Source organism: Gasterosteus aculeatus, chromosome 12 (genome assembly GCF_964276395.1).
Source record: "Gasterosteus aculeatus chromosome 12, fGasAcu3.hap1.1, whole genome shotgun sequence".
Taxonomy (NCBI): domain Eukaryota; kingdom Metazoa; phylum Chordata; class Actinopteri; order Perciformes; family Gasterosteidae; genus Gasterosteus; species Gasterosteus aculeatus.
Window position 1 is genome coordinate 21,392,402 of NC_135700.1, and position 24,726 is coordinate 21,417,127.

General features: G+C 45.1%; 3 protein-coding genes and 1 long non-coding RNA gene across 8 annotated transcripts; 2 read left to right on the top strand and 2 right to left on the bottom strand.

The window, feature by feature from the left end:
* The first annotated feature begins 1,140 nt into the window (after positions 1–1,140).
* zdhhc13 (zDHHC palmitoyltransferase 13) lies at positions 1,141–9,863 on the top strand. 2 transcript variants are annotated; one of them, XM_040164863.2, is made up of 17 exons: positions 1,141–1,281; positions 2,002–2,159; positions 3,387–3,509; positions 4,050–4,127; positions 4,504–4,648; positions 4,744–4,808; positions 5,117–5,279; positions 6,293–6,418; positions 6,501–6,634; positions 6,721–6,821; positions 7,046–7,170; positions 7,258–7,320; positions 7,419–7,512; positions 8,028–8,111; positions 8,211–8,368; positions 8,710–8,807; positions 9,262–9,863. In XM_040164863.2, exons 1-17 carry the CDS (start codon positions 1,261–1,263, stop codon positions 9,398–9,400), a joined length of 1,875 nt encoding a protein of 624 aa, XP_040020797.2. In that variant the 5' UTR covers positions 1,141–1,260; the 3' UTR covers positions 9,401–9,863. The 2 variants fall into 2 exon arrangements, with proteins under 2 accessions (XP_040020797.2, XP_040020805.2); XM_040164871.2 differs by having other exon boundaries at positions 1,164–1,474.
* Positions 9,864–10,459: 596 nt separating this feature from the next.
* Positions 10,460–13,939, bottom strand: csrp3 (cysteine and glycine-rich protein 3 (cardiac LIM protein)). Its single transcript, XM_040164882.2, has 6 exons — positions 13,787–13,939; positions 12,729–12,840; positions 12,152–12,320; positions 11,672–11,795; positions 11,037–11,130; positions 10,460–10,895 (listed from the first exon to the last, which is right to left on the bottom strand). The coding sequence occupies exons 1-6, from the start codon at positions 13,841–13,843 to the stop codon at positions 10,831–10,833; spliced, it is 621 nt and encodes a 206-aa protein (XP_040020816.1). The 5' UTR covers positions 13,844–13,939; the 3' UTR covers positions 10,460–10,830.
* A 1,689-nt stretch (positions 13,940–15,628) lies between these two features.
* On the bottom strand, positions 15,629–22,613 carry e2f8 (E2F transcription factor 8). 4 transcript variants are annotated; one of them, XM_040166715.2, is made up of 13 exons: positions 22,335–22,607; positions 21,041–21,282; positions 20,783–20,936; positions 20,300–20,614; positions 20,014–20,175; positions 19,760–19,897; positions 19,420–19,635; positions 19,242–19,323; positions 18,511–19,021; positions 18,153–18,359; positions 17,943–18,081; positions 17,352–17,686; positions 15,629–16,545 (listed from the first exon to the last, which is right to left on the bottom strand). In XM_040166715.2, exons 2-13 carry the CDS (start codon positions 21,209–21,211, stop codon positions 16,378–16,380), a joined length of 2,598 nt encoding a protein of 865 aa, XP_040022649.2. In that variant the 5' UTR covers positions 21,212–21,282; positions 22,335–22,607; the 3' UTR covers positions 15,629–16,377. The 4 variants fall into 4 exon arrangements, with proteins under 4 accessions (XP_040022649.2, XP_040022639.2, XP_077941877.1 ...); XM_040166705.2 differs by having other exon boundaries at positions 18,153–18,392; XM_078085751.1 differs by having other exon boundaries at positions 19,242–19,635; positions 22,335–22,613.
* LOC120811417 (uncharacterized) lies at positions 21,818–24,240 on the top strand. Its single transcript, XR_005710366.2, has 2 exons — positions 21,818–21,876; positions 22,543–24,240. It is a non-coding gene; the product is annotated as an uncharacterized LOC120811417 (long non-coding RNA).
* The last annotated feature ends 486 nt before the right edge of the window (positions 24,241–24,726 follow it).

A 24,726-nucleotide genomic window follows, 5' to 3' on the forward strand; every position in this document is an offset into this window, starting at 1 on the left:
ATGTGGAAGTGTACAATGTTTTAGTGTTGAGCCATATTAGTTATTATTATTTTGGGAGGTAAACTGTTTCCCACACAGACAGAATACATTTTGAATTTATCTCTTCAGAAGAGTTATTGTTACTGTGAAATAATACTCTAAATTGGGTTCCTCTTTTAAATATGATGTGTTTTATGTGGCACCATCCCTCTGTATTTGACATTGCTAAATCTAATGGAAATATTTATTGTTTTCTTTTGGCCATAAGATTAAAAACACAGCAGATATAGATGACATCATTGGGGATTATAGAGCTCCTGGTTGAAAGTATGAGAAGAATTTCTGCATGCATAAGAACCACCAGGAACTCCAACTGAGTTTCACAGGAAACCGAAAGCATATTTTCCCAGGGGACATTTATTTTGAGAGCCTAAATTCGTAGACTGGTTTGTTTGAAACCCAACATGTCTGAGTTTAAGATAAGATACCTCGTTTGCCATATTGAAAAAGTATGTTTTTTGAATAATGCAGGCAGAAGCAGGAAAGGCCTGTAGGCGCGAATAAAACAGTAGCCCACTAAAGTTGCATTTCCAGGAAGAAGGTGAAGAGTTAAATAAACGCCTCAAGTGAATCAAAATGATCGCAATAAAGATTTCCTGTTTAACGCTCTTGCCTTCAAAACAAAATGTCTAGTGGTTTACCACTAGACATTTTGCAGCGATACAATAAAACACAGAGAGAGCACAATGTACAATACAAAATATCTGACAGTAGAGAAAGAATAAAGTCAAAATATCAAAGCTCAACTTGAATTAAAAGCCAATGAATAATAGTGGGTCTTAAGCAGGGACTTGAACGTTGCAATGGTCCGAGCGGTCGTATTGTCATTAAGACAGAGAAAATTCTGATCCATCCATACTTTGATAACCTCTTCGGGGTTGGAACGCTAATTTCAAGTCAAAGCATGACCGTAGTATGATGTGAATAATAGCATCAAAGTTAGTTTACAGATACATATGTATTGTAAGGGGAGTAGAATTACATCATATCTACACATGTATGGCTGTATATTTAATGTGACCGTTATGGATTGTACTTAGGGACAAAATAGCTTTTAAATCATATATAAATTCGCCCTCTTGCATTTCCAAAATCAGACAATTCTATCTTTCTTCCCGTTCCAGCCACGAAACCTTTATTTTGAAAAAACAAAACAGCGGAAGTTGCGCTCTGATTGTCGTCCGTCCGGCGACACCAACTTTCCCTTCGTTCCTTTACAAGATGGACTGGAATGAAGACGATGTGAGTGTCTCGGTGTTGATTTTTTAGCTGATTCTGTCGCGTTTACCTCCCTGACCCGGGTGGCGACCCGGTCATTTGTCAAATGACGTTACCCCCGCAGGACGTTAGCACGCTCTAGCTAGCCCGCCGTTTTAATGGAGCCCGTCGGCAAGTCGCCGTAAGGCGGAACAACCTGTCTCACAGATACCGCCAGGTAGTCGGTTAGCTTCGGTGGGCGTTGTTAGCCTGCTGCTAACTAACGTTGGTTACCGGACGTTAAAGCGGCAGCTTGCTAGCGAAGCTCTCATTGACCCCCCCCCCCAACGGTCAAATTTAATGTATTTTTTTGCCACTTCAAGTTTAGACTGGGTGGTAAAAAATCACGTCTGTTTGATTTTTCTGGGGGAAATAATGCAGGTCTTCGCTTTGCTTATCTCCTCATCATTCTATGACGAAACTCTTTTAGTTTACCTTCCTTTAGCAGCTCAACTCCGGGGCTTTTTTTAAATGAATCCTTGATGCCCTCGTCTCAAAAGGGCACTCGAGCTGTTGTATTTGGGAGGACTATAAACGGGACGTGTAGGTGTTCGATATTAACAACCAGCCTTCATCTCAAGGCCCCGCGAGGCTCGACTGTGTGATCGACCCGAATTTTCGGGTTAACCCTAAAAAGCTGTGCTTTCTCATTCGAAACGCGCGTGTGTGTGTGTTGTTGTTTTTTAATCCCTCGTGCGCCCGCAGGACGGCTGTTACCACGGAAACCACGGTCATTCTCACAGCCACGGGCCGAGAGCGGCGCACCCCTTCCCCAAAGCCCAGGCGATGGACATCAGCCAGCAGCCGAAGAGACGCTCGCACGCGGACGAGAGCGGCAGCTGGGACATCGTGAAGGCAACGCAGTGAGTGACGTCACGGGCAGGCGACGACACACTGGTGACACGAGCGCAGATTGTTGTTGTTGTTGTTGTTGTTTTTATTCAATTACCTTTTCGAGAGTTTGTGGTGTCTCAAAATCTATCGCTCCGGAAAATTATTGAGCAAACTGCAAAATAAAATCCATGTTGTAGTGCACCAGACTTTCCATTTAATGTCTAACATCAATAACGAAACAAATAATTTTCTGATATCCCGTTGCATTATATAGTGGTCAACCAATGGCGTGGTAGTTATTGCATCACGCACACACTTCCTCTTTCTAAAAGGCTACAGATGCCCGCATAAAAAACTTCATTTTGTATAAGTGTTCGGGATTAAAAGGTTTATCTGGGCGTCAACATTATGTTTTGATCGTATTACCTGAAACCCACTGTTTCAGTTAAATTTGAGCTTACATTTTTGTATCTGTGGGCTATACATTGTTTTCATTACGATAAACACACAAAAGTAGTTATCCAAGTAAAGCCTGCACGAAGCCTTCAGTGAGCTGTAGCACAGATTAGCACTCACTAGCAGTACTTTTGCTAACTGATAACCGAGGCGCAGCAGAACGAAGGTCACTCTTCTTCTGAGGAGGAGAACAAAGGAAGATGCAGAGCCACTCCTCTCTCAAGTATTCATCTGGCCATGGAAGCCGTGTGTACATACGTGCTGCAGATTGACGTCACACGCTCCGACACAGATTAAATGACAGATAAATGTTTTATCAACGTTCCCTTTGGACAAAAGCCGTATCCTAAAGAGCTCCCCCCAATTTACATCACAAAATACCGCATAGTGTCCTCCTCTGTGGTGTTATGGATGGGGGACGGGGGAGGCCTGCTAGATACCCAAATTAACGTGTAGAAGCACTAAAAAAGTGGAATTGTCATAATAGGTCCCCTTTAAATAAGCACCACCTGCAGTGGCGTTAGTACCTCCATCTCGCTGGCTTTGTTTTGGAAGCGAAGGGGTGAAAGAAAGAAAGAAACAAGTTTTTCAGCTGTTTGCAGGAAGCGAGGCGGTGTGATAATGTGGCTCTGTCGGATTAACGGCTGGAATGTGACAATGTTGACGTAAAGAAAACGTTGTCTTTGTCCTTTTTTAAAAGAAAAAAGAATGTTCTGCTACTGGTCCTGTTTGCTTGTGTGGGTCATATATAGTTATATCAACTTGGGGCTGTTTCATAAAGTGTTTCCCGTGTGTCTCAGGTTCGGCATCCTGGAGCGCTGCAAGGAGCTGGTGGAAGCCGGATACGATGTCACGCTGCCGGACAAAGAGAACGTCACTCTGCTGCACTGGGCCGCCATCAACAATCGCACAGAGCTGGTCAAGTAAGACCATGCAGACAATGTTTAAACAGACATTGAGTTGTCCCGTTGAACGTATGAGCATTTACCTGCCAAATTCCTCCAAACACAGAGGCTGTCTGACCCGAGTTAAGTTTGAGTTCGGTTCTGGGTAAACATGGTACTCTATACAGTAAGCTTAGGTAATTAAGAGGCTATTGGTTGACTCCCACAGGGCCATTAAATGGAATATGTGATGAAATAAAGGATATTGACTGTTTTCACATCCATATCACAATGAAGTTAACATGGATTTGAATTCGTATGACTTTAATCCCAAAGGGAAGCACAGTAGTAGTTGTTTTCAGTTGAAGATCACACTGAGGGCAAACCGCCTCGGGGCGGTCAGTTCTTCCTCAGAGACTTCACCTTTTATATTTCTCATCGTCGACAGCGTCTGACTTGAAGCGCGGCGCCTTGAGCAATAAAACACTGGAAACGACTAAAGTGAAACACAACGAGCTCCAACACGGCACCAGATATTATGTTTTGATATTAATTCTTTCTCTGTGTCCTTTCTGACAGGTACTATATTTCTAAAGGCTCGGCAATTGACCAGCTTGGAGGAGACCTGAACTCGACTCCTCTTCACTGGGCCATTAGGTGAATAAAAGAATAATGGCCTTTTATTTCAATTATTTACATGTCATGTACTGTCAAAATAGATTCTTCAAAAGCTTTGAAAACGTCGTGAATGAGAAGATGTTTTGTCATTATGCTTGTTTAGAATAAATAAATAAACGTAAGTAAAGGCAAATAGTCATTGATGTTCTTGTAAACATCAGTGATGTAAGCTGCTAAACACATCTCCGGGTTTGCATTTCCTTTATCTCTAAATCCTTGTGTTCTTTGCATATTCCATTTTTTAAACAAATATAACATTGACGTTTGACAGAGAATATGTTCCTCTGCCGCGTGCCGTTAAAAGGAAGTGCGAGTGCTTCCTTCAGTGCTGTCTGTTTGTCCTCTGCACCACGAGGCAGGGCCACCTCCCCATGGTGATCCAGCTGATGAGGTACGGCGCGGATCCGGCCGTCGCGGACGGCGAAGGTTACCGAGCTCTGCATCTCGCCATCCTCTTCCAGCACATGGCCATAGCAGCTTATCTAATGGCTAAAGGAGAGGTCTGAGTCCCAAAGGAAGCACTATTTAACACCTTTATTTATTTTAAAAAGATCTTTTATTACTCCTTCCTTTTCTGATAATCCCGTCATTTCAGGAAGTCGATGGGCCTGACTGCAACGGACAGACGCCGCTGATGTTAGCGGCCCAGAAAATTATTGGGTAGGCGATATTCACCTTTTCCAGATGTTCTTTAAAGCCCAATGGTTTCAAGTCAGCGTGTGAGTTATGACCCAGTAAGTGGTGATTCCTTTGAGCATGCGGAGTAATGCAGGTCTGAGGATCCTGCACATGTTGAATGCCCTCATGTTGATATACATCCTGACGTATTAATCAGAACACTTCAAAGACGTAAATAATGTGTGAAAAAGCTCCCAGAAAACCATCTTTCGTAAATTAAAAAAAATAAGAGTTCGACCTCTGAAGACGATGCAGAAGACTGAACGGCACGTCTGGTTCTCCTGTTCTAGGCCTGAACCCACACATTTCTTAATCAAAAACAACGCTTCAGTGAGTGCTGCGGACAAAGGCAGCAGAAACACTCCGCTGCACTGCGCCGTGCTGGCAGGAAACGTAGACGCCGCCCACATCCTGCTGGAGGCCGGCGCCAGCGTGGACGCAGAAAACATCGACGTGAGTCCTCCACAGTGGTTCTCTGCTGCACGTCAGAAACGTATTTCTCTCTGCGCTCAATGACCAAAGAAGTGAGAAAAACACGTGTGACCATCTGGCACCCACACGCAGGCCGCTTGTTCCAAGTGAAAAAAGGTTATAGGCATTTAAAGATGCTTTTATTTGAATTACGAGAATAAAAACCTCAAGTATTTTTTATTTTTCACATTTGATCCCCCCCAAAAAAATCCATGAGATTTTTATATATATACTTTAAAGTCCCTCATTACTTATTGTCATTCCCTCGGATGTTTAAAAATGTTTAAATGTGATAGTCAGTATAATAATGTTCTCACATCCACCTGCCAAAGTCCCTTCGATTTTGAATTTAACAGCTTTCACTCCTGCGGCAACTTTCGGTTCTGAAAATTGAACACGTGTCTTGAGTGATTTTCAAACGTGCATTCTCTCCATTGGCCGGCAGGAGGAGACTCCTGATTGCAAAAAGATGTCTGATTGATTAGAATTCTCTGAGAAAAAAATGACCCCTCTTGTCACTTCATGTATTACTTAGTTAAGATGGTGACCTTGACTTTTTGATGTTCTTTGCTCCGTCTTTTGAGCTGCGCGATACTCATTTTGAAAGCTATCGTCCCATTTTGAGTAAAATGAAACAAAGCTTTAGTGTGTTTTAGGGCGGGGCTACCTCGTGATTGACAGGTTGCCACAGCTGCCAGAGCCGTGTGCGGTATCACTACGTCGCCCACCCACAGTCCAAAAATGATAATTTTCTGCACTTGATGCTGACCAAATGCGTGACGCTGTGACTACGTCCGCTTCCCACGCACACTCTGCAGTGACCGGAATCAGAATAAACTAAATTGGGAGTGACGTGGGAACTTGAAACGGCCGTTGGAGGCAAACAAGAGACCACTTGGGTTCGGTCCATGCAAAAAGCAGCACGGCCACAACCACCTTACAATCGGAATGCGATGCTGCGTATGTTCATTGCGTGTTTGCTGCTCCTTCCTCAGGGTCACACGCCCATCGACTTGGCCCGCCAGGTGCACAGCCCGCTGCTCATCCACATGCTCACCCACATCAAACAGGAGCGGACTCGCTCCAACTCGCGCTGCCTGCGGTTCATCAACAGTAACCGGGTAATCCGCGAACCAAAGTCTGCAGGCACCCGCCTTCTCAGAGCGTCCGAATAACCCGAACCGCTTCGCTCTTTCCCCGCAGTTCTTCCTGCAGTTGTTGCTCTGCACTGGCGTGTACGGATGCGTTGGCGCCATAGTGGAGTTGAACTCTGAGTCGTGGCTGCTCAAAGGGATCCTGCTGGCGTGCATGATGGGTGTGGTCAACCTTCTGTCCAGGTGAGGACACGTGTGGCGAGAGTTAAATGGAAAACCGCCGTGTGGACATATTCGTTTTCTCATGAGAAAGCTTTGTGTCCGGACAGGAACTTCTCGAGTCCGGCCTTCCAGACCCTCCTACCGGCCACGTCTCTCATGGCCTCGGTGTTCTGGATGCTCGTCACCTGGTTCCTCTGGTTCCTGCCAGATATCCTTTTAAAGTAGTAACACACCTGCAGCATGCTCGGGGGCGTTTACTGATTTGGGGAGAAGGCTTGTTGGGATCGATCGTGAATTAGTGAGTTAAAGTGACCGTCTGCGTGTAAACTACAGCGCTGTTTTCCTTTTGATTAAGAGCAACGTTCGATGCGTTATCCTTTTTTAATCAAGCTGATGAATTGAAGCGTTCCTTGACCTTTGACCCTCCCCCACATGGACACTGCACCACAGTTCAGGTCTTGTTTGCTCTGAATGCCGCTGCTCTGCTCTACTATTACCTCCGCACCTGCAGGGCCGACCCCGGCTTCGTCAAGGCAACCGAGGAAGAGAAGAAAATGGTGGGTGGCAGCACTCAAAGTTTGACACAGAGATATGACGCGTGAATGTTTTGGGACAGATGAGCTGAGGTGTGGTTGTGTTCTCAGAATGTGTTGGTGTTGGCGGAAGCCGGCTGTCTGGACCCCAGAATATTCTGCACTTCTTGCATGGTGGGTCCCTGAAAAAACGAAACATTCCCCTTCCACCACACCGTTGCACTGACACAAACGGTGACGGCCTGTTCGGTCTTCCCTTTCCTTCTGCGCAGATAAAGAAACCAATGAGGACCAACCACTGCTTCCACTGTGACGCCTGCGTGGCGAAGCAGGACCACCACTCCGTCTGGACCAACGGCTGCATCGGTACGACAGACTGTAGCCAACCGGAGCAGACAGCTGCGCCGTTTCCAGTTCGTGAGCACGTCAGACATTAACTGATTCATTTAAGTAACTAGATGATAACTTGTTCCTTGTCCAATTGTAGATTTCATCATTATCTGGTCACATTATCTGTTTGTTTTTACTTAACTTAATAAATTAACTTGGACTATAAACTTCTGGGGAACCTGAAAGGAAATATATTCTTTCAAGGCGAGTACTTTAGTACATTATATAAATAAAATAAAATATGGAGAAACGACACATGAACCATAAGAAAATGACCGGGATGTCGTGCATAAAACTGTGGGAAGTCCAACAGATCTGTGCTACAACAAAGCTGTAATAAACTAATTTAGTACAGTAACTCAATAACCATCAAGTGGTGCAAATGTTGCAGGTGCGTTGGACTTCCCTCTGACATGTTGTTCTAGTTCAGATGTCCACACACGTTTGGGTCTTCAGGCTGAACACACTCTTTGTATCACATGTCTTCCCAGGCGCGAGGAACCATCACTACTTCATCCTCTTCCTGCTCTCCCTGGTGCTGATGGGAGCCTGGATGTTCTACGGCTGCCTCACATGTGAGCGACTCTGCGTGCGGCGTGACGGCGGCTTCTGACCGCCGCGGTGCCACCGGAGACGATTAACTGTGCCGTGTGTTCCGTGTGCCGTCTCCTCAGACTGGACCGCTCGCTGCTCGCTGCGCTACGAGGAGCAGGGCGTGTGGGGCGTGGTCTCCGCCCTGGTCAGCTGCTCCCCCTGGCTGCTCGCCGTCTTCCTGCTGGCCGTCTATCACACCTGCTGGTCCGGCTTGATGCTGGTGATGCAGCTCTACCAGGTGACCGAGGAGCTTGATGCAGCTTTTTTTAACGTAGTTCATGAAATTTGTAGTTTTTGAAAGTTATTTTAAGTTCTTTAATGTCCTTTTTATGATGTAATCCAATGCTAATTATGTATGGGTATATATAGCATTTACATGAGGCACTTTTTTGCAGTCAGTATTTGCTATTGTTTCTTGTTTTTGTGTTGACAACTGTCTCTTCATCTCCCTAAGTATCAAATCCTGGAAATATACCAACTTAGAATTGACTGTGATCAGACCAAAGAGGCGTTGACGTGTTGGCCGATCTGTGATCTCACACACACTCGTGAACTGACTGCTGTTGGTCCTTTGAGCAGATTGCCTTCCTGGGACTGACTACGGTGGAGCGGACGAACCTGATGTTCAACCAGAGGAAGCACCGACAGTCCGTCTCCCTCCGGCAGAATCCATACAAGTGAGTTGTTGAGGTCACTACTTTCAAATATTATATAATAATGTTATAAATTGTACACATTTTAGAGTGGAAATGCAGTAAAGCTCTGGTTGTATTTCCATTTATCTCTTTATATATATATGTTGTCTACATTTTAAAAACACTCAAATATTTGTGCTTAGAGCTGCTGTTGACCAAAGAAATTAAGTAGCTATCATATGATTTTCACAATTGATACATTTGGTGATCAAATCTGCAGATCAGAGTTATTTTTTAAAGTAAGTCATTCAGCAATAATTACAGCATAAAAAGTTACTGTTGAAGCAAAACAAAAAAAAAATGTAATTCCTGCTCATGTGAACAATAGTAAAAGTGGCTCCTGGTCCACCATATATCCCAAATGAAGGCAGGTGAATGGAAGTACGTTCACCACTTGACTCTGACCTCTGACCCCTGCCGTCTCCTGTCCCTGCAGTATGGGCGTCGTGAGGAACCTGCTGACCTTCTTCCACCTGCGTTGTTGTGGCCTCTTCAAGCCGGCCGTCATCGACTGGACGCAGCAGTTTCCGCCCGGCCGCGACCTTCACGCGTTTGGACACACCGACATGGTGTGACCTCTGCGCCGCCCCTCGCTCAGGGTCAAAGGTCAGACTCTCGCAGTGGTTCTGGACCAAAAGCACAAAGTGCATTTATTTATTTTTCTAGCTGTTTTTGCTCCTTGTGAAGAGAGACCACGCTACTCTGCATTGGGGGAGGAGAGGGGGGGACACAAAGCATTGTGTATCATTCCATTCAGTTGCTCTTTGTACAGAATGCTGCCTTATACCCGACCAGTGGAAGGAAAATCACAACGGTTTTACTCTGGCCGAGGTTACTAAACCTCTAATGGCCTAAATCGTAATTGAAGTTTTGAGATGAACACGTCAAGCCTATTTTTAATCATTTGTTTGGGGGAATCTTTGTACTTTAAAATGTAAAAGTTGTTTTTATGACTTTTGTAAGAGTTGCATGTTTTTAAAAATGAATGACCACTGTAGGACTTCAATAAAGTGACGTTGGGCTTGTTCTTTCTTTTAACTGGCTTTGGCTTTCTCTGGACTTCAAACTATGTCAATCAATATGTATTGTTGTGGTGACGCTCATTTTTGGGGAGTTGATGGACGGACAGACAGACGGACGGACCAGAGCCCCTCCCCCTCCCATCCCAATATAACGTAGAGGCCTGACTGAAAAAAAACTGACTGAGTAAGATTAAAGGAATCTGTTGTGATCTAATCTCAATTTTATCTACATTTTGTCTGATAATTGATGTAATCAATTAATCTTTAAAACTAGATTTTCTTTAAAAGAATTAAGCAAAAGGACAATGTTATATCATACTCTGAAGTGAAAAAAAGAGTTTAAAAAAAAGTTATTGGCTAAATAAATCTCATTCTGCTGAAGCCAAAATGACCACCTAATTGGCGAGGAGGGTGTCTCCTTTAAAGGAAAGGAAGGGGAAATCCAGCGTTCTGATTGGTTGAGAGAGAGTCACGGGGCGTGCATTATTCAGCGATCATGTGCGAGCTTTCGCAACCGGACAATTCAGGTGGACGTCATGAGCGATGTGAATGAAAAAACGCCGAACTGGATCTCTGCTCGGCGCCTCTCACAATGACAAATAAACTCATTAATCACTTGTTGATTACTCTTTGTTGCACAACAATATTTCTGAATGCAAATATCACTTGAACATGGTGATTATCTTCTCACAGCTGGAGGAAAGAAATGGATGCATCTATTTATAAGCACGGTTGGTAAAGTTCGCATCAAAACTATAATTACTAAAGTCTTTGCATGCAAGTTTCCTCTTTAGCTTTATTATTGAATACAATCATTTTTCATGAATGAACTGCATTCAATTATTCATTGAATTCATGTACCAACATAGTTTTATTTTGTACCATTTTCTACCCTTTGTTTTTCCACTTCTGGACACTTTCATTTATTACAAACACCATCCGGAATAAAGGTGAAAGGTAAAAAGCTGCCATGTGACTTCTTGTTACTCCAACATGGCTTCGTTCCCCAGTCCAAATCCTTTTGGCCCAAAGTTTTTGGCGTAGCAAACTGCAAAGAAACAAAAGTGGCTGAGGTGAAAATGAACTGCGATTTTATTGTGTGCTGTATTTCTATTTTTATAACCAAAATGTGGCTAAAGGCACTTGAGCCTGTGTGTGTGTGTGTGTGTGTGTGTGTGTGTGTGTGTACCTTTACAGTACAGCTCTCCATCCTTGTCTGTCACAGTGGTCGACTCCAGGCTTTTACCACACAGCGCGCAGCGGAAGCAGGTTTTGTGCCAGGGCTATAAACAATTATTAAGATATATTAACAATATAATAAAGAAGCTTTAGTCTAGTGCATCTGGTCTTTGGGTATGAATAGGTTTTATAATTATAAATCCACTGTGGTGTCCATATCAAATTAAATAGAATAAACAAAAGATTTTTTGGGATATCCACTTAGCTGATGAACTTTGACCTGTAAATCAGCCGGAAGCCATCCAGGGATCACGGCGAGGCCGGATATTCCCGTTTTGAATTTGTCCTTTGTTCGGGTTTCAATCGAAGTCAACGTGAGACGTCATGTGACCATACATTTACCGGAAAGGTCAGAAGGATTTATGCTCTTCGGCCCTTGAATGTTTGTACGGCAGGTTTGTCTTATGAACATTCTGGGGACCCGAATTCTGTTGTTGTTTTTGTATGAATATCGCATTAATCTGCTCCTCTACCAGAATGTGGGACTATCTGAGGCCTTTTTCTCCTCCTGCCTGTAAAACCAGAGTTCCTCAAAGCGTTCAGCGCGTTGCTGCGTTGTTTAGCTTCAGGCCCAGTGTTTCTTACCTTGCCCGCTCCCATCACCTTCTCAGCTGCGTAGACGGCTTTGGAGCAGCGAGGGCAGCGGTCCGAACACCCAAACTTCAGGGAAGATTTATTTTCGTTAGAGTTTGGTGGTCGTGGTTTAGAGCTAGAAAAACAAAGCGGGTGGACGTCAAACGTCTGACAACCAGAGAAGATAGAAGAAAGTAACGCACGCCAAACGAAGTAAAAGAAAAGAAATTCATAGTGGAATTCCTTCTGAAACGGCGGTAATACGTCAGGGGACCCAGAGCTATATTTACACCTTGGTGTGTGTGTGTGTGTGTGTTTCGTGTTAATGTAGGAGGTAAGCAACATTTCTCAAGTTATACATTTCTGCAGCTGTGTTTGGAAATAAACTATCAGACTGTACTACCATCATGGCTGTAACATGTGTTGTTCATATGTTCATCATGGGATTGAGGTGCAACGACCCTTTAATCGCAGCCCAGCGCGGCCACGTACTCGTGATGCTGCGGGCCCTCGTGGTTAGGAGGGTCAGAGCTCAGCGCTCCGGCTCCTTGCCCGTAGCCGTAGCCCTTTGGCCCGTATTTCTTGCCGTAGCAGGACTTGCAGTGGATCTCAGACTCGTGCGCCGCCACGGTGGTGCTGTCCAGCGCCTTCCTGCAGCTCACTGCGGGACAGAAGCAGCAGATACTTAAACCAGCTGCTGGCTGATTGAAATTGGTTCAGTATTACTCCGACGGGGGTGGGGGGGGTGGAGCAACGGAGGTCAAAGGAGCTAGCTCCTAGCTGAGTTCATCTGTCAACAGTGGCGGGTAGCGGTCCAGAGAAGACCAAGACCCCTTAGCAGCCATTGAGCTACCGGAACACGTCGTTACAGGAAGAAAAAAAGAGAGGGGATTTAAATAAAACCCCAAACTGGACTCGTGACTACAAAAGAATGTATTCTCCTCTGTCAGTTCAGCACGGCACCCAAAGGTGTGAACAAGACAGCCGGTGGGAGCGAATGAGACTCTCTGCTGTTCCACCATGACCCCCCTGTGTCCCTGTAACGAGAGGGAGGACGCGGTGTGCTCACTGCAGAGGAAGCAGGTCTTGTGGAAGCTCCTCCCGTTACACTGGACCTCCTCTGCGTGGTACACCGTCTTCTCGCAGGCCGCACAGCGGGCGCCTCCCCCCCAGTTCGGCATCTTCCACGGACAAAAAAAATCCAGAAAAAAAGTCAGACAGCTGACATACTTTTATATTTCTTCTTTTCAACAGTTTTTGACCTAATATTTTATTCATTTTATGACCTCACATATTTAGACCTTTTTCAGAAAAGTTTACAATCTGATTTTTTTTTCATGACATTATTTCAGCAAACATATTTTGACCCTTTTTATTCTTCGAGCTTTTTCAATTTTCTTTGCTGTGACATTTTTTTTTATTTTTAAAATACTTTTCAACCTAAATATTTATAAAAAAAACAACTAAATAAAGGAAATATATATTTTTAACTTTTTTTTTTCTAAAAGTAATTGAATGTGGTAAATCAAATCAATCATCACCCAACATTAAAACTAAACACTCAAATGTTTAATACCTGACAAAATGAGGCTTCTTTGCTGATGGTCGCCGAAATGCATCAACTAGAGTCTGACAAGGACCCTCGACGTGCGTTTATGTGCGAGGGCTCGACTGGCAGATTTTTATCTAATTTCATAATCTCATATATTGTTATTATTACTAGTTATTTTAGCAATGGAAATAGGAATGAAGGAATCTGCTTTTGTTGGTTCTCGTCTCATTAGATTTGAATGCTGTCGGCCTGTTGTCTGACATTCCAGTTCTGGCTCATGTCAGCGGCTGCTCATCACCTCACGGCTCTGGCATGTCGTATTCTAGGAGCCGGGGCTCTACTGAGACCTCAGACGGGCCAAACAATACCACAGCAAATGTCTGATTCGAGACAAATCAGACATCTCACACGGAACTGACTCCCGTGACATTGAGGCTCAAGTAAAAAAAAAGACCCAAAAATCAGGTTAAGTAAAAGTAATTCCACCTATTAAACTAAAATAAGTCATCCTACATCCACCACATCTCCTGTGCTGTGAGAAACTTTTCAACCAACAAACAGAAATGAGTCCTTACCTTGAATCCGAGCCTGTGTGCTCCGGTTCCCCTCCGGTCGGCTTTAATACCGACCATCTCCCCGCAGGCCGCCTCTATGAAAACATGCTCCTAAAAATAACCCGTGACCGAGCAGACCCCTCTGACCCTTCATCGCGGGCCGATAGCAAACATTTGTTCTGGACACATGGAATCTCCAAACGAAGCTGAGCGACAGCTGAACCGTCCACACGGAATGTGCGAGGATCAAGGACGTAAATGATGAACCTGCCGCTGCACGTCTGAACGTGAGCCGGAGGGACTCAGTGATGCTCACGAGGTCAGATGGTAGCGGGAGGGGACCCGAGAGGAGAAGCCGTCACCTAAATCGTTCCCGGGTCAAGGGATATTTTATAAGTCTTTTAGCATTCGCATGCACCTTTTGAGCCCCAGGAGGGAGCCTGAGTGTTTGTGTCGTTCTGATCGTGGACTGTGTAAGTAACGGAGGTATTCATGGAGACGTCACCCATCGGTTGGGGGACTGCCGGCATTTTCGTGGCCGCCATGTTGTGTTTTTGAAGGCCACAACCTGTCAATCACAGGTCAAGCCAGCTCAAGAGCCTCCTGTGCTTTAAGGTCTATTTTTCTCTGAAATTATCATCATATTGTGACTCGAAGACTTGAAGTTGACAACGTTTACTGAAGTAATCAAGTGAGAAGCAGCCGTCTTCTCATAGACTTCAATCTGACTTCTATTTTGCAACCAGAGGAGGCGCCCCCTGCTGGTCAGTACAGGGAAGGCAGGACGCTTCCATAATGGTCGTCGCCTCGTACTTGTCTGAGAGGTCGATGTGGATTCTGTTAATTCTAACTAATGCATTGTAATACAGACGGTCCACAGAAAAACGATTGAGAACCTGTTATCTCTAAGGTGGCAATTTTAAGATGTTTCATACCATATTCAGATCATATATGTTAAATTTGAAAAACAGCTAATTGCAGACCTCTCAAATCACCACAAACATCTCAGGTTATTTAAGTGGTTCCAATAGAAGGAATGAATTTGATTATCAGCCGACTAACACTTGCGTCTTTGTTGTAATTTTAAAGTGGATTCCAAGTTCAAGGCTTGAAGAGAAATATTTTATCATCCAACCAGCTGCAGAGACACAGAGACAATAACAACGATCTGATACCACACGGACTGTCTTTATCGGTCCTGTCTGAACAGCGTGAGCCTCATTTCTTTGACATCTCCTCGAAAGTTCCTTGTTGATTTTTTTACTTCTGGTTGAGGAGACGTTTCACATCCTTCCATCGATCTAGTGGCTCCATGAATAACTGGTGAGCGTGAATGACACTGACACATTAACCCTCTGAAGTCTGCAGGCGTTTAATCAATGTTTCTGTTCCTAAGGAGACACGTTGTGCTCATTTCTGAGTTTCTACTGGAATAGAATTTTGATTTTCAATGTTCAATATATATATATATATATATTTTTTTTTAATCTAGACACAATATGTTCAAAACAGTGAAACGGTGCAATAATATTCGATAGTTTTTATCCTGACGACTTGTTTAAAGAACAGACAGCTGCAGGACTGAGCGTGTTGATACTTTCACGCCGTTTAAATCACACTTTTTATCAATAGGGCCCCTTAAATGTGCCGGAAAAATTGCTTTGCGAATGTATGAAAGAAAAGCAGTCAACACATCCGTGAAAGACCAAAACAATGTTTTTGAGATTAGTAAAAGAAACAATCCTCAAAACCCCTTTAAAACCTACAAGGACTTATTTTATGTGCTGCTGCTGCTTGGAGTTGAGAACAAAATGTTGATTTTATCACCATTTAAATGAATCTTAGCAACTAGTTATCAAAAAGCAGTTTTCAATATTAGGTTTATTGCTACTGATCAATTATTTGATCAACTGTTGGTTTCTTTAAACAAACAAATTGAAGAGCATTTTTATACAGTAAAGGATTGATAATAAAAGTGCTAAACAGAATTCTTTGTGTCTTTTTCCGTCGAGACGTAAACGAAAACAGACCAACACCACAACGTGTTCATAGAAAAAATGTATTAAAAGTCAATTAGCATTTTACATTTAGCAGGACATCAAAACATAAAAGGTGATTTCCTTATAAATTAAACATATTTGATTAATTGATAAGCACACACATTAACAAAATTAATTTGTAACAGAGCGGACAGTTAATGTGTACATTTGTGCAAAAGTCTTCTCATTAGGTTTAAGACAAAATCATCAGTCAACAATTTGCCCGATCAAACAACATCCATGTCACCAAGTGTTCTGCCCTTTATAGCACTGATTCTTTAACGTGGTAATAAAAAATAAAAATAAAAATTCACATCACCCACCATAAAAGAATTAACTAAAATAGAGAAGAAAACAAAAACAAAAGATGAACAAGAAACACAAGTTCAGTGTAAATGTTAGTCGTTTCTACCGGCGTCACAATGAGCCGACCAACGGGGCCAAAGTCTGCACGGCAGCTACGGGCAAAGCCGGCTGAAATGTTCAGACTGAATGAATACTGTCAAATGCTCGAGCAGACATGACATCAAATTTAAGACGCACACAGGCGTCGGGGGCTGGGGGGCGCTGCTCTCACGAGTCCTCGGTGGCGACGTCCAGCTTCCTCTGAGGGATGTAAACGGTTTTGGCGGCCAGGTGTCCACCGGCGGTTACCATGGCGGCCAGGGGGGAGACGGGGACCGGCGTGTGGAAGAAGCTTTGCTGGGGGAGCGCCGTTCCTTTGGGGGTGGTCATCAGGGGCTGGACGACAGACAACCTTCAGTTAGTCTTTAAAAAAGGTTAAAGTTCAAAGCAGATTGAAGGAAAATTGGCAGGTTTTAAAGTTTCCTGACGCAGATCCAAACAGAGAATGAAAGTGGAAACTTTGTGCGTGACTGAACTCGGACCAGGGGGGGACTTTTAACTTTTAAAGGTCAAACGTGCATCGGTGATGTGCTATTGTGTAGCTGTGCATTGTGTGTTCTATGCAGCACTTACATTTGTGTATTATGTCCTTCACCCTGCACGGTTTGTTATTGTGTTATCCTTGTTATGACCCGTCGAGGGGCTACAGATGAGGATTAGCTAAAGTTATAATCTTCTGCGGTGCCTCAAATAGTGAAATTTATCTTTGCACTATACAAACCAGAACTTGTTTCAAAACGTATTTTGGGGAAATATTTAAACTGTATTCCAATCAATCTGACAGGGTTATTGTTGATATTGCCGTCAAACAGAAAGGAGCCTCCTTCACATTAGTATTGCACTTACGTGGTGGCACATAAGGGAGGGATACAAGATACCTTTAAATTACAAAAGTCCCATGTAGCATCACTATGACTCAAGTGGCATCAATGGTTTGTGCTTTACAGGTGGACGGCAGAGACGTCGATCGTCCACTGGTCAGCTGTTTCTATTTATTTAACAGCCAGTATTTTATCATGAAAATACACTGTTGCATTTCCACAATGACAGAAAGGCAACTTGTCAGAATGTACACTTCTTAAGAAGAAAGCAAAGTAGAATCCACAAATGATCTGCACGTCTCCACACTGTGTGTTCTCTACCTGCTGCACACTGAACAGGGCCATCGGCGTCCCTGGGACAGACTGCTGGACGGGCACCGGGGACACGGGTTTGATGAACACCATGCCTCTCTGCTGCAGAGCCAGCGAGCCGAGCGGGGCGCAGTCCGGAGTCTGGGGGGCGGGGAAGGCGGAGACCGGGCTGGAGCTGGAGATCAGGCCCAGGTTCTGCAGGGTGAAGTTGAGGATGGCGGGACTGGGGCTGTGGAGGCGGTGGGGCTGCTGGATGGCGTGCGGCGAGGAGGAGGAAGAGGAGGCAGGCTTGTGGAAACGAAGGCTGATGGGCGTGACCTCCTGGGCCAAGGCCGGTCTGGAGCCTGGCGAGGACAAAATAATAAAAACACGTGTTTAGTCTCACATGATCCAGTCTGCCTCACCTTCTAGTTATCAGCAAGACAATTCTAATCTTTCTCAGCGAAGAGAAAAAAATCAATACGAAGCACACGGCTCATGAAAGTAACAAGCCTCCAAAAGTAAAGGGATGAATAGCCATTTATTTCATGGCAATTATTTCAATTTCTTTTCTCCTTTGTCTCCCCACTGTGACGGATGAACATTTGATGATGTCTCTACCTGCGGTGGGTGTTTGGTAGATGTTGTGAGTCGGCGTTGAGGCCTTGCTGCTTTCTCTCCCTGAGTCTTGAATGGCTGCGTTGTAGCTGATGAGGGACTGCTGGGAGATGGGGATCAGGTATCCGGCCGGGACTAAAGTCTGCACGGGAGGCAAAGTGAATGTCTGCAGTTAACTGAAGCCGGGTCAGCGCTGTGTGGGGGGGTGGTTACCTCGCTGTGGAGGCGCCTGGGCGTGAGCGTCAGTCCGGCCTCGTTGTCCGACTTGTCCTCTCGGTCCAGGAAGTTCTCCAGGCTCTGCTCCAGCGTCTGATTGGCCACGCCGCTGCCGGGGGTGTTGACGAACTCCGGGTCCAGGTGGAGGGCTCGAGACGAGGGCCGGCCGGAGGGCTGGCCGCCGCGATGAGCCTTCAGGCGGGCCTGGAGGATGTCACACAGTTTTGGAGATGTTTCCTACAGGAGGCCAAAGGGAGTGTGGGCAATAAATAACTGCTCTGTTTTTAGAGCAACGAAACAGCTGATGCTTTTATTTATAAAATATTAGATATAAGATTTTAGATCTGCCGTTTACCTTACAGCTCGGGTCTTTCCTCTTGGCTTTTGGGGGGCTGCTCTCTAAGCCCGAGTCTAAAAGCAACCGCTTGAGCACCAGAGGGCTGACGTCCGACGCCCTGAAGGCCGCGCACTGGCCCGTGGGGCTCTGCCCGCCGGCCTTGTCCTCGAAGGTCATGGAGCGCACGGCGAGGCTGGTCGGCTGCGGCCTGACCAGGGGGTTCGGCCTCGGGGACGGCGATTGCAGATACACGGCGTAGGGCACGCCCCCCGGCTGCTGCTGCAGCAGGACGGGGATCAGAGGGGAACAGTGGGCGGGGATGTAGGCGACGGGGCCCGCGGCCACGGGCGCCGGCGGGGGCGGCTGGGGGGCCAGGTGGACGGCGGCGTTGACCCTCGTCTCGGGGGGCGGAGTGAGTAACGGGGCCCGAGGCGGTTTCGCCGAAACAGAGGGGGTCGGCGCTCGACTCGTAGCGGCGGAGTCGGTCTCAGCAGCAGCAGCAGGCGGCTCTGAAGCCTCAGCAGCGGCCCTGGAACAGAAGCAGGAGTCCCGTTCAACAACCCGGAGGCCTTAATATAAAAACACGGGAGCTGAACCAATAAACAAGTTTAATCAGCGCCCGTCTGCATGGGTTATTATTTTTGTTGTAGCCACAGCAAACGTACAAAGCCTTGAAAACGTGTTTTCGCTGTCTCGCACAGATTATAAAAAAAAAAAAAGGAGTTTAGGTTGAACGGATCTAAACTTACGGAGACTTCTGGTCGAGCTCGATCTTACAAATAGCAGCGAGTTGGGCCATTTTGTTCAGGCAGGAAGTGTTGGAGGAATCGCCTGACGACGAAACGAGGGGAGAAGAAGACGACGTCAACGCGCGGTTCATAAAGGACGCGGCATGCGCAAGACGCCCGGGGAGCCGCGGCCGCTCACCGAGGACGCTCCGGACGGGGCTGGTGGGGGCCGAGTTGATCTTGCGGCGGTCGTCCTGGATGCTCTTGGCCAGCTTGATGAGGGAGGGGTGCCGGGTGAAGCCGCGTTTGGTCCCAGGCGACGAAAAGAGCTTCTTGGCACAGTTGTCTACGGACGCGCGGGAGTCCAGGAGGGTTTTCTTGGTGGCGGTGACTTGGGACGTGGAGCTCGCCAAGCCTGACACACGTGGGAAATGTAGGGAGGCGCCCATTTAAAAGATCGATAATGTCCTGAATTATACATTCGACTCACACAGCAGTCTGCACAAAAGAACAAGAATAAAATCCAAGATCTACGATACCTTCAACTTGTGGGAATTCTTCGGGGCCGACCCACTCGAAGGCCGGTTTCCTCCCCCTCATTTCTGTCACGTGGACCTTCTCGATGAGCTTCAGGCTGCGCAGCACATTAGCAATGTCGTACAGCCGGCGCACTTTGGCTGCAGAACACACAAAACTAAATCATCAGCCTGCAGCAACGCACAACCATCCGGTTCCATTTCAACCGGTGAGCACTGAAAAAGAAACGTCTGTCTCCATCAGGGCGAGTACTCACTCTTGAACTTGTTCTTGTCTCGATCGGCGCCCTGTTCCTCTCCGATCAGGATCTTGGCGGCCACGTCCAGACTGACCACGCGGGGATCAGACACCAGGAAGAGCATGACGAACTTCTGGCTCATCACCCTCAGAGATTTGTCCTTCCGACTGTTAACGGACGCTGGACGGGAGAAGCGGAAAGGGGAAAACGTGTCAGATCACAAACACTGATGTCTGAATGTCGAGGACATTGACTGTGTGTAAAAACAATCGGTGCTAAAAATACGAACCCACGAGCTTCTCACCTGCTTTGAACTCCAATCCGGGAAGCTCCACGAAGAAGAGCTCCTTCTGTCCCTGCTCCGCGCCCTCCAGCTCCACCACCTCCTCGTTCTCCTTCTCCTCCATGTCAAAGTCGAACTCCCTGTTCAGGAGACGCTGGCGGATGTGCAGCATCTGCTGGCCGTACCTCTGCTCCTCGCCCACCTGCTTCAGGATGGCCAGCGTCTGGGCCAGCTTGGTGCGCCCGTGCCAGGTGTAGCGGTTCTTGGCCGAGCGGCTCACCATGTGCAGACTCTCCAGCACGTTCATGATGTCGTAGATGCGCCGCCGTTCCACGCCTGTGCAGACGGGAGGCAGAATAATTAGGTCTGAACTGTCAGAGGAGTGATTTATTTTGCTTGGTCCCACGTTGAATCATTAAACTAAAGATTTAGCAATATCTAATTCTTAATCTAATCTTATTACTTAGTGTTCTAAAACCAGTAATAACCATGAAGGAAACCTACTGAGCTCGGTGGCCACGTCGTCCAGGCAGATGTCGTTGCTGAGGGCAGGATCTGGGTGATCTGGGTAGCGGGCGAGGAACTTGTGACAGAGCAAACCCAGACTCTTCTCCTTCCTGCTGATCATTTTCTCGGACTCTTCTCCATTTTCAGTTTCCTGCCAAGAGAGAACAGATAACAAATGGGTCACCAGGAACACCGTGACTTCAGAGTTAGCATCGATCTTTTTGTTAATGATTTTTCACCCCCCTCTTTCTGTACCTGTGAAGCGTCGAGACTGTCCCGTCCGTCATGGTCCATGCACAGCTCCTTCTCTCGGTTCCTGATGTCCGGACTAGCAGCGCTGATGAGCATTTTGAGGTTGGAGGTCGGCGTCCAGGGGTCAACGGAACCTGCTTCCCTTCCTTTCTTGGGCGTAGTGAGGGGACCCATGGTGACACCGCTCACACAGATGACTTCTTTGGAGTATTTAGTGGAGCCTGGGTTACAACAAAGCCACCATCCTAATCGGAAAAAAATGGAAAATATGCTGTATTTGGATGTACAAGCCCATTTACTCCTAACTGGCTGAGGGGAATATTTGATGAAATACCTTTCCACTTCAGCATAAGCATATTTTATGGATTGAGATAACTATTCATTAAATATTAACTACTAATAAATAATAGTAAAAGTGTTTGCAGTAACTGATTAATGTATTCCACTATTTTTCCGGAACGGAATCTAGCCTGCACGTAATATAACGTTAACTTGAAACTAAAGCCTTTATTAGCTATTAAACGTAACGTTAGCTTATTATTTTCTCAACATATTAGATAGCGCTTCTTTATTTATCATCGTTAGAAAAAAATCAGCTAAACGACGCACGTACGATGTTTAATAATATTCCTCCCCGCGCGTCTTTTTTAAAAATAAAATCACAAATCATGTGAAAGTCTAATCAAAACACGAGATTAATATTGGCGGTAACTGACGTGCATTCCATCGAATCGCCGGGCGCAACGGACGCGGCGGTCCCGCCCTTTTTCAGATGCGAGCAGCCAATGGGAGCGCCGTGCGAGGCGGCGTACCGGAAGTGGAAAGTCCGTCCCGCGCAGGTAAACAGTTTTTTGAAATCCTTGGCGCGGAACTTGTTTTACAGCTAACTTCCCTTTAAAAAATCGAGATAAGCTTGTGGCCGAAGTCCGACTCGTCGCTACGACTAGAGCGTTGCATTTACGCGGTGACTCGTTCGAGGAGCGTTCGGCTTCACCCGCTAAAAGACGCGGTTTGTGTCGCGTAGCCCGCAGCAGGCGCCCGCCGTCTGGAGTTTAACGTTGATAAATCTGGTAAAACCGGATAATCGAGGAGCTTCACGACAACGGATTTGGCTTTAAAAGTCACCGAGGAAGCGAACTTAACTTACGTTACGTGGCCGGAAAGTGGCTCGCTTGATAAACAGAAGGCGGCAATTCAGCGACCCCCGCAACACCGCTTAAGTTAAACGTAATGGCTTGATCCCTTTTAGAATGAATACGAATAAAATTATAACACGAGGAGTTGAGTGCAGACTTACCCAAATTCGCGAAACACGTCTTTGCTCAAAGGAATTGTGCCGTCTTCATGTTGTGGATAAAGTTAGCCGGCAACGTTATTTACCGAAGATTACCCCGCGCGCTGAAGTGCAGATTTTAATACAAAAACACACGTTCCCAAGCAAAAAAAAAAAAAGAATCCCAAAAGCGATAATAGTGACTAACTGTTAATATCTTTTCCCTTGCTAGTGAGGAGTGGACTCTCGGTCAACTTTACTACAGATGTGAAACGTTTGAGTGACCTCCTAGCGTTCGCCCCGCCCCGCGCGCTTCCTTCCTGTGGCAGAGGGGCGGGGCCAGACGACACGTCGACCGCACGTCTCCAGAGCCGGTGTTTGATACAAATGATACGGGTTGTTTTCATTCATGTGAGGCTACAATTATAATATTCCTATATCAAGTGTGTATAAAAAAAACAGGCAATCTGTTTGGAAATCTCTCATCCATTCGGTGTGATAATCTTGTCAGGAGCATGGCTGGATTAAACATTTAGACTGAACTCAAACCCAAATGGGAGGCCAGCCGATTGCCGGCCTTGTTTGGAGACTGATTTGGTGTAGGCTCATTATATATTCTTTGGAGTCTATATAGCATTGAATGAAACTTTTGTGAGATAATTCTTCATTGATTTATGTTTGAGGGACCAGGAATGAAGGTGTGCTTAAGCAGAACGGAGATGTTTTTACAACTGTGTTCTGGGCTACAAAGGTAGATTATTTACGGTTACTTTGTATATTTTATTAAAACGTTTTTTTTATAAAGGCTGCTTTTTGTATATTAATGCATTATTGTTTGTTTTACTTTTAAACAAAGACTTGAGTACCCACCTGCTGTTTTTCCCTTGTTAGGTGTAAATTTCCTACTATGTGAATACTTACTCAATAATATAAATACAGATATACATGTACATATGCCCTAAACATACAACAAATTCAGAAACTACAAAGTTACCCAAAGTGACCAGTTGCACTTTGGATTGATAGCAGACTACCTCAGAGAACATCACGACATTTGTACACCAGGTTATAAGGCCACATAAGACCAAATAAGGACATTCTGATGTAGGATTTCAAAATCTCAGAGTTTTTATCAATTCACATTAATGAAGCCAAATACCCTCTAATTTTAGGTGTAAGAGGATATGGTCCAAAAATAATTTAGGATATCACATCAACGTGTCACTAAGAGAGTTAAGACCATCAGATGTAGAATGTATCTCTTAATTTCACATTAGATTTAAATTGAAATGGTCCGTAGTTATAAAAAAAAAAGTCCACAAAATATTAATAATTGACAAACTCAAGGTGTCCCTAAAAGCAAATCTGCACAGTCTGAGTCAACAGTTTTGAAAGTTATTCATTACATACGATGTCATTCATTGATTTAGTTACATTCATTGACAATGAATCTAAGACATACAGATGTATTGACTGAATTATTAAATGAATGTGACATGCCTCTTGGCTCTTGAAGTCACCTCCTCACGCTGGTTTTGACGAGTCGTGTCGAGAATCCAACTTGCCTGTATTTTTTGTTATTTGGTTTGAGTGACCTTGGCGTGCCGTGAGAAGGGTACGTTTCATTGGATGTGGTTTGTATACTCTGGAGATTGTTTGATAATTTGACTCCATATTTTGTGACAATTTCCCCATTTCGCGAATCACTCCACACTGCCTGCTGGTGAAAATGACTACACCGTTGATTATTTATTTTCTTGTTCATTTGTCTTGATTTACGTATTAACTGTACCGTTCATTCCAACACTTGTACACATTTTATTTTGACCTGCCTTTAGAACTTCCATTGAAACTCACGTGTTGAGCGGAGACAACTTCCATTCCAAGGATTGCCAATAAAATGTATATTATGCATATGTATCACCAGCAAGTATTTGCCCGATCGTGTTTTATTAGAGGAAATGGAGCGGTGACTTCAAAACTGTAGTCCGCAAACCAAGGGGTGACACCACGACGACGACGTCCACTTCTAGTCTTGTTTTGAACGTTTTGTAAACAAAAACGAAAACAACACGTCACATTGAAGCAGACGGAACCAGCCCATCTGTGGCATTACATGCTTGAAGAATAATTTAACTGCTGCTGTATTTTAATACCACCACCGCGCTGTTTGTGCAGTTAATGAATGTTTCCCATTAAACACCTAATCAAATCAGACCATGTCTTTCAGAAAAAGAGTCTAATTAAGTGAATAATTATTTCTATGAATTAATCTATGCCTGTTGAAGCGCAACGTGATTACATTGTCAAATGGATATTCATAATGACACGGTAGTCATCGCTGCGGCCGCAGTTATCTGATAGATTAATTTAATGGATTTGTCATAGTGTCTGACTCCAGCTCAGGATGCAGCTG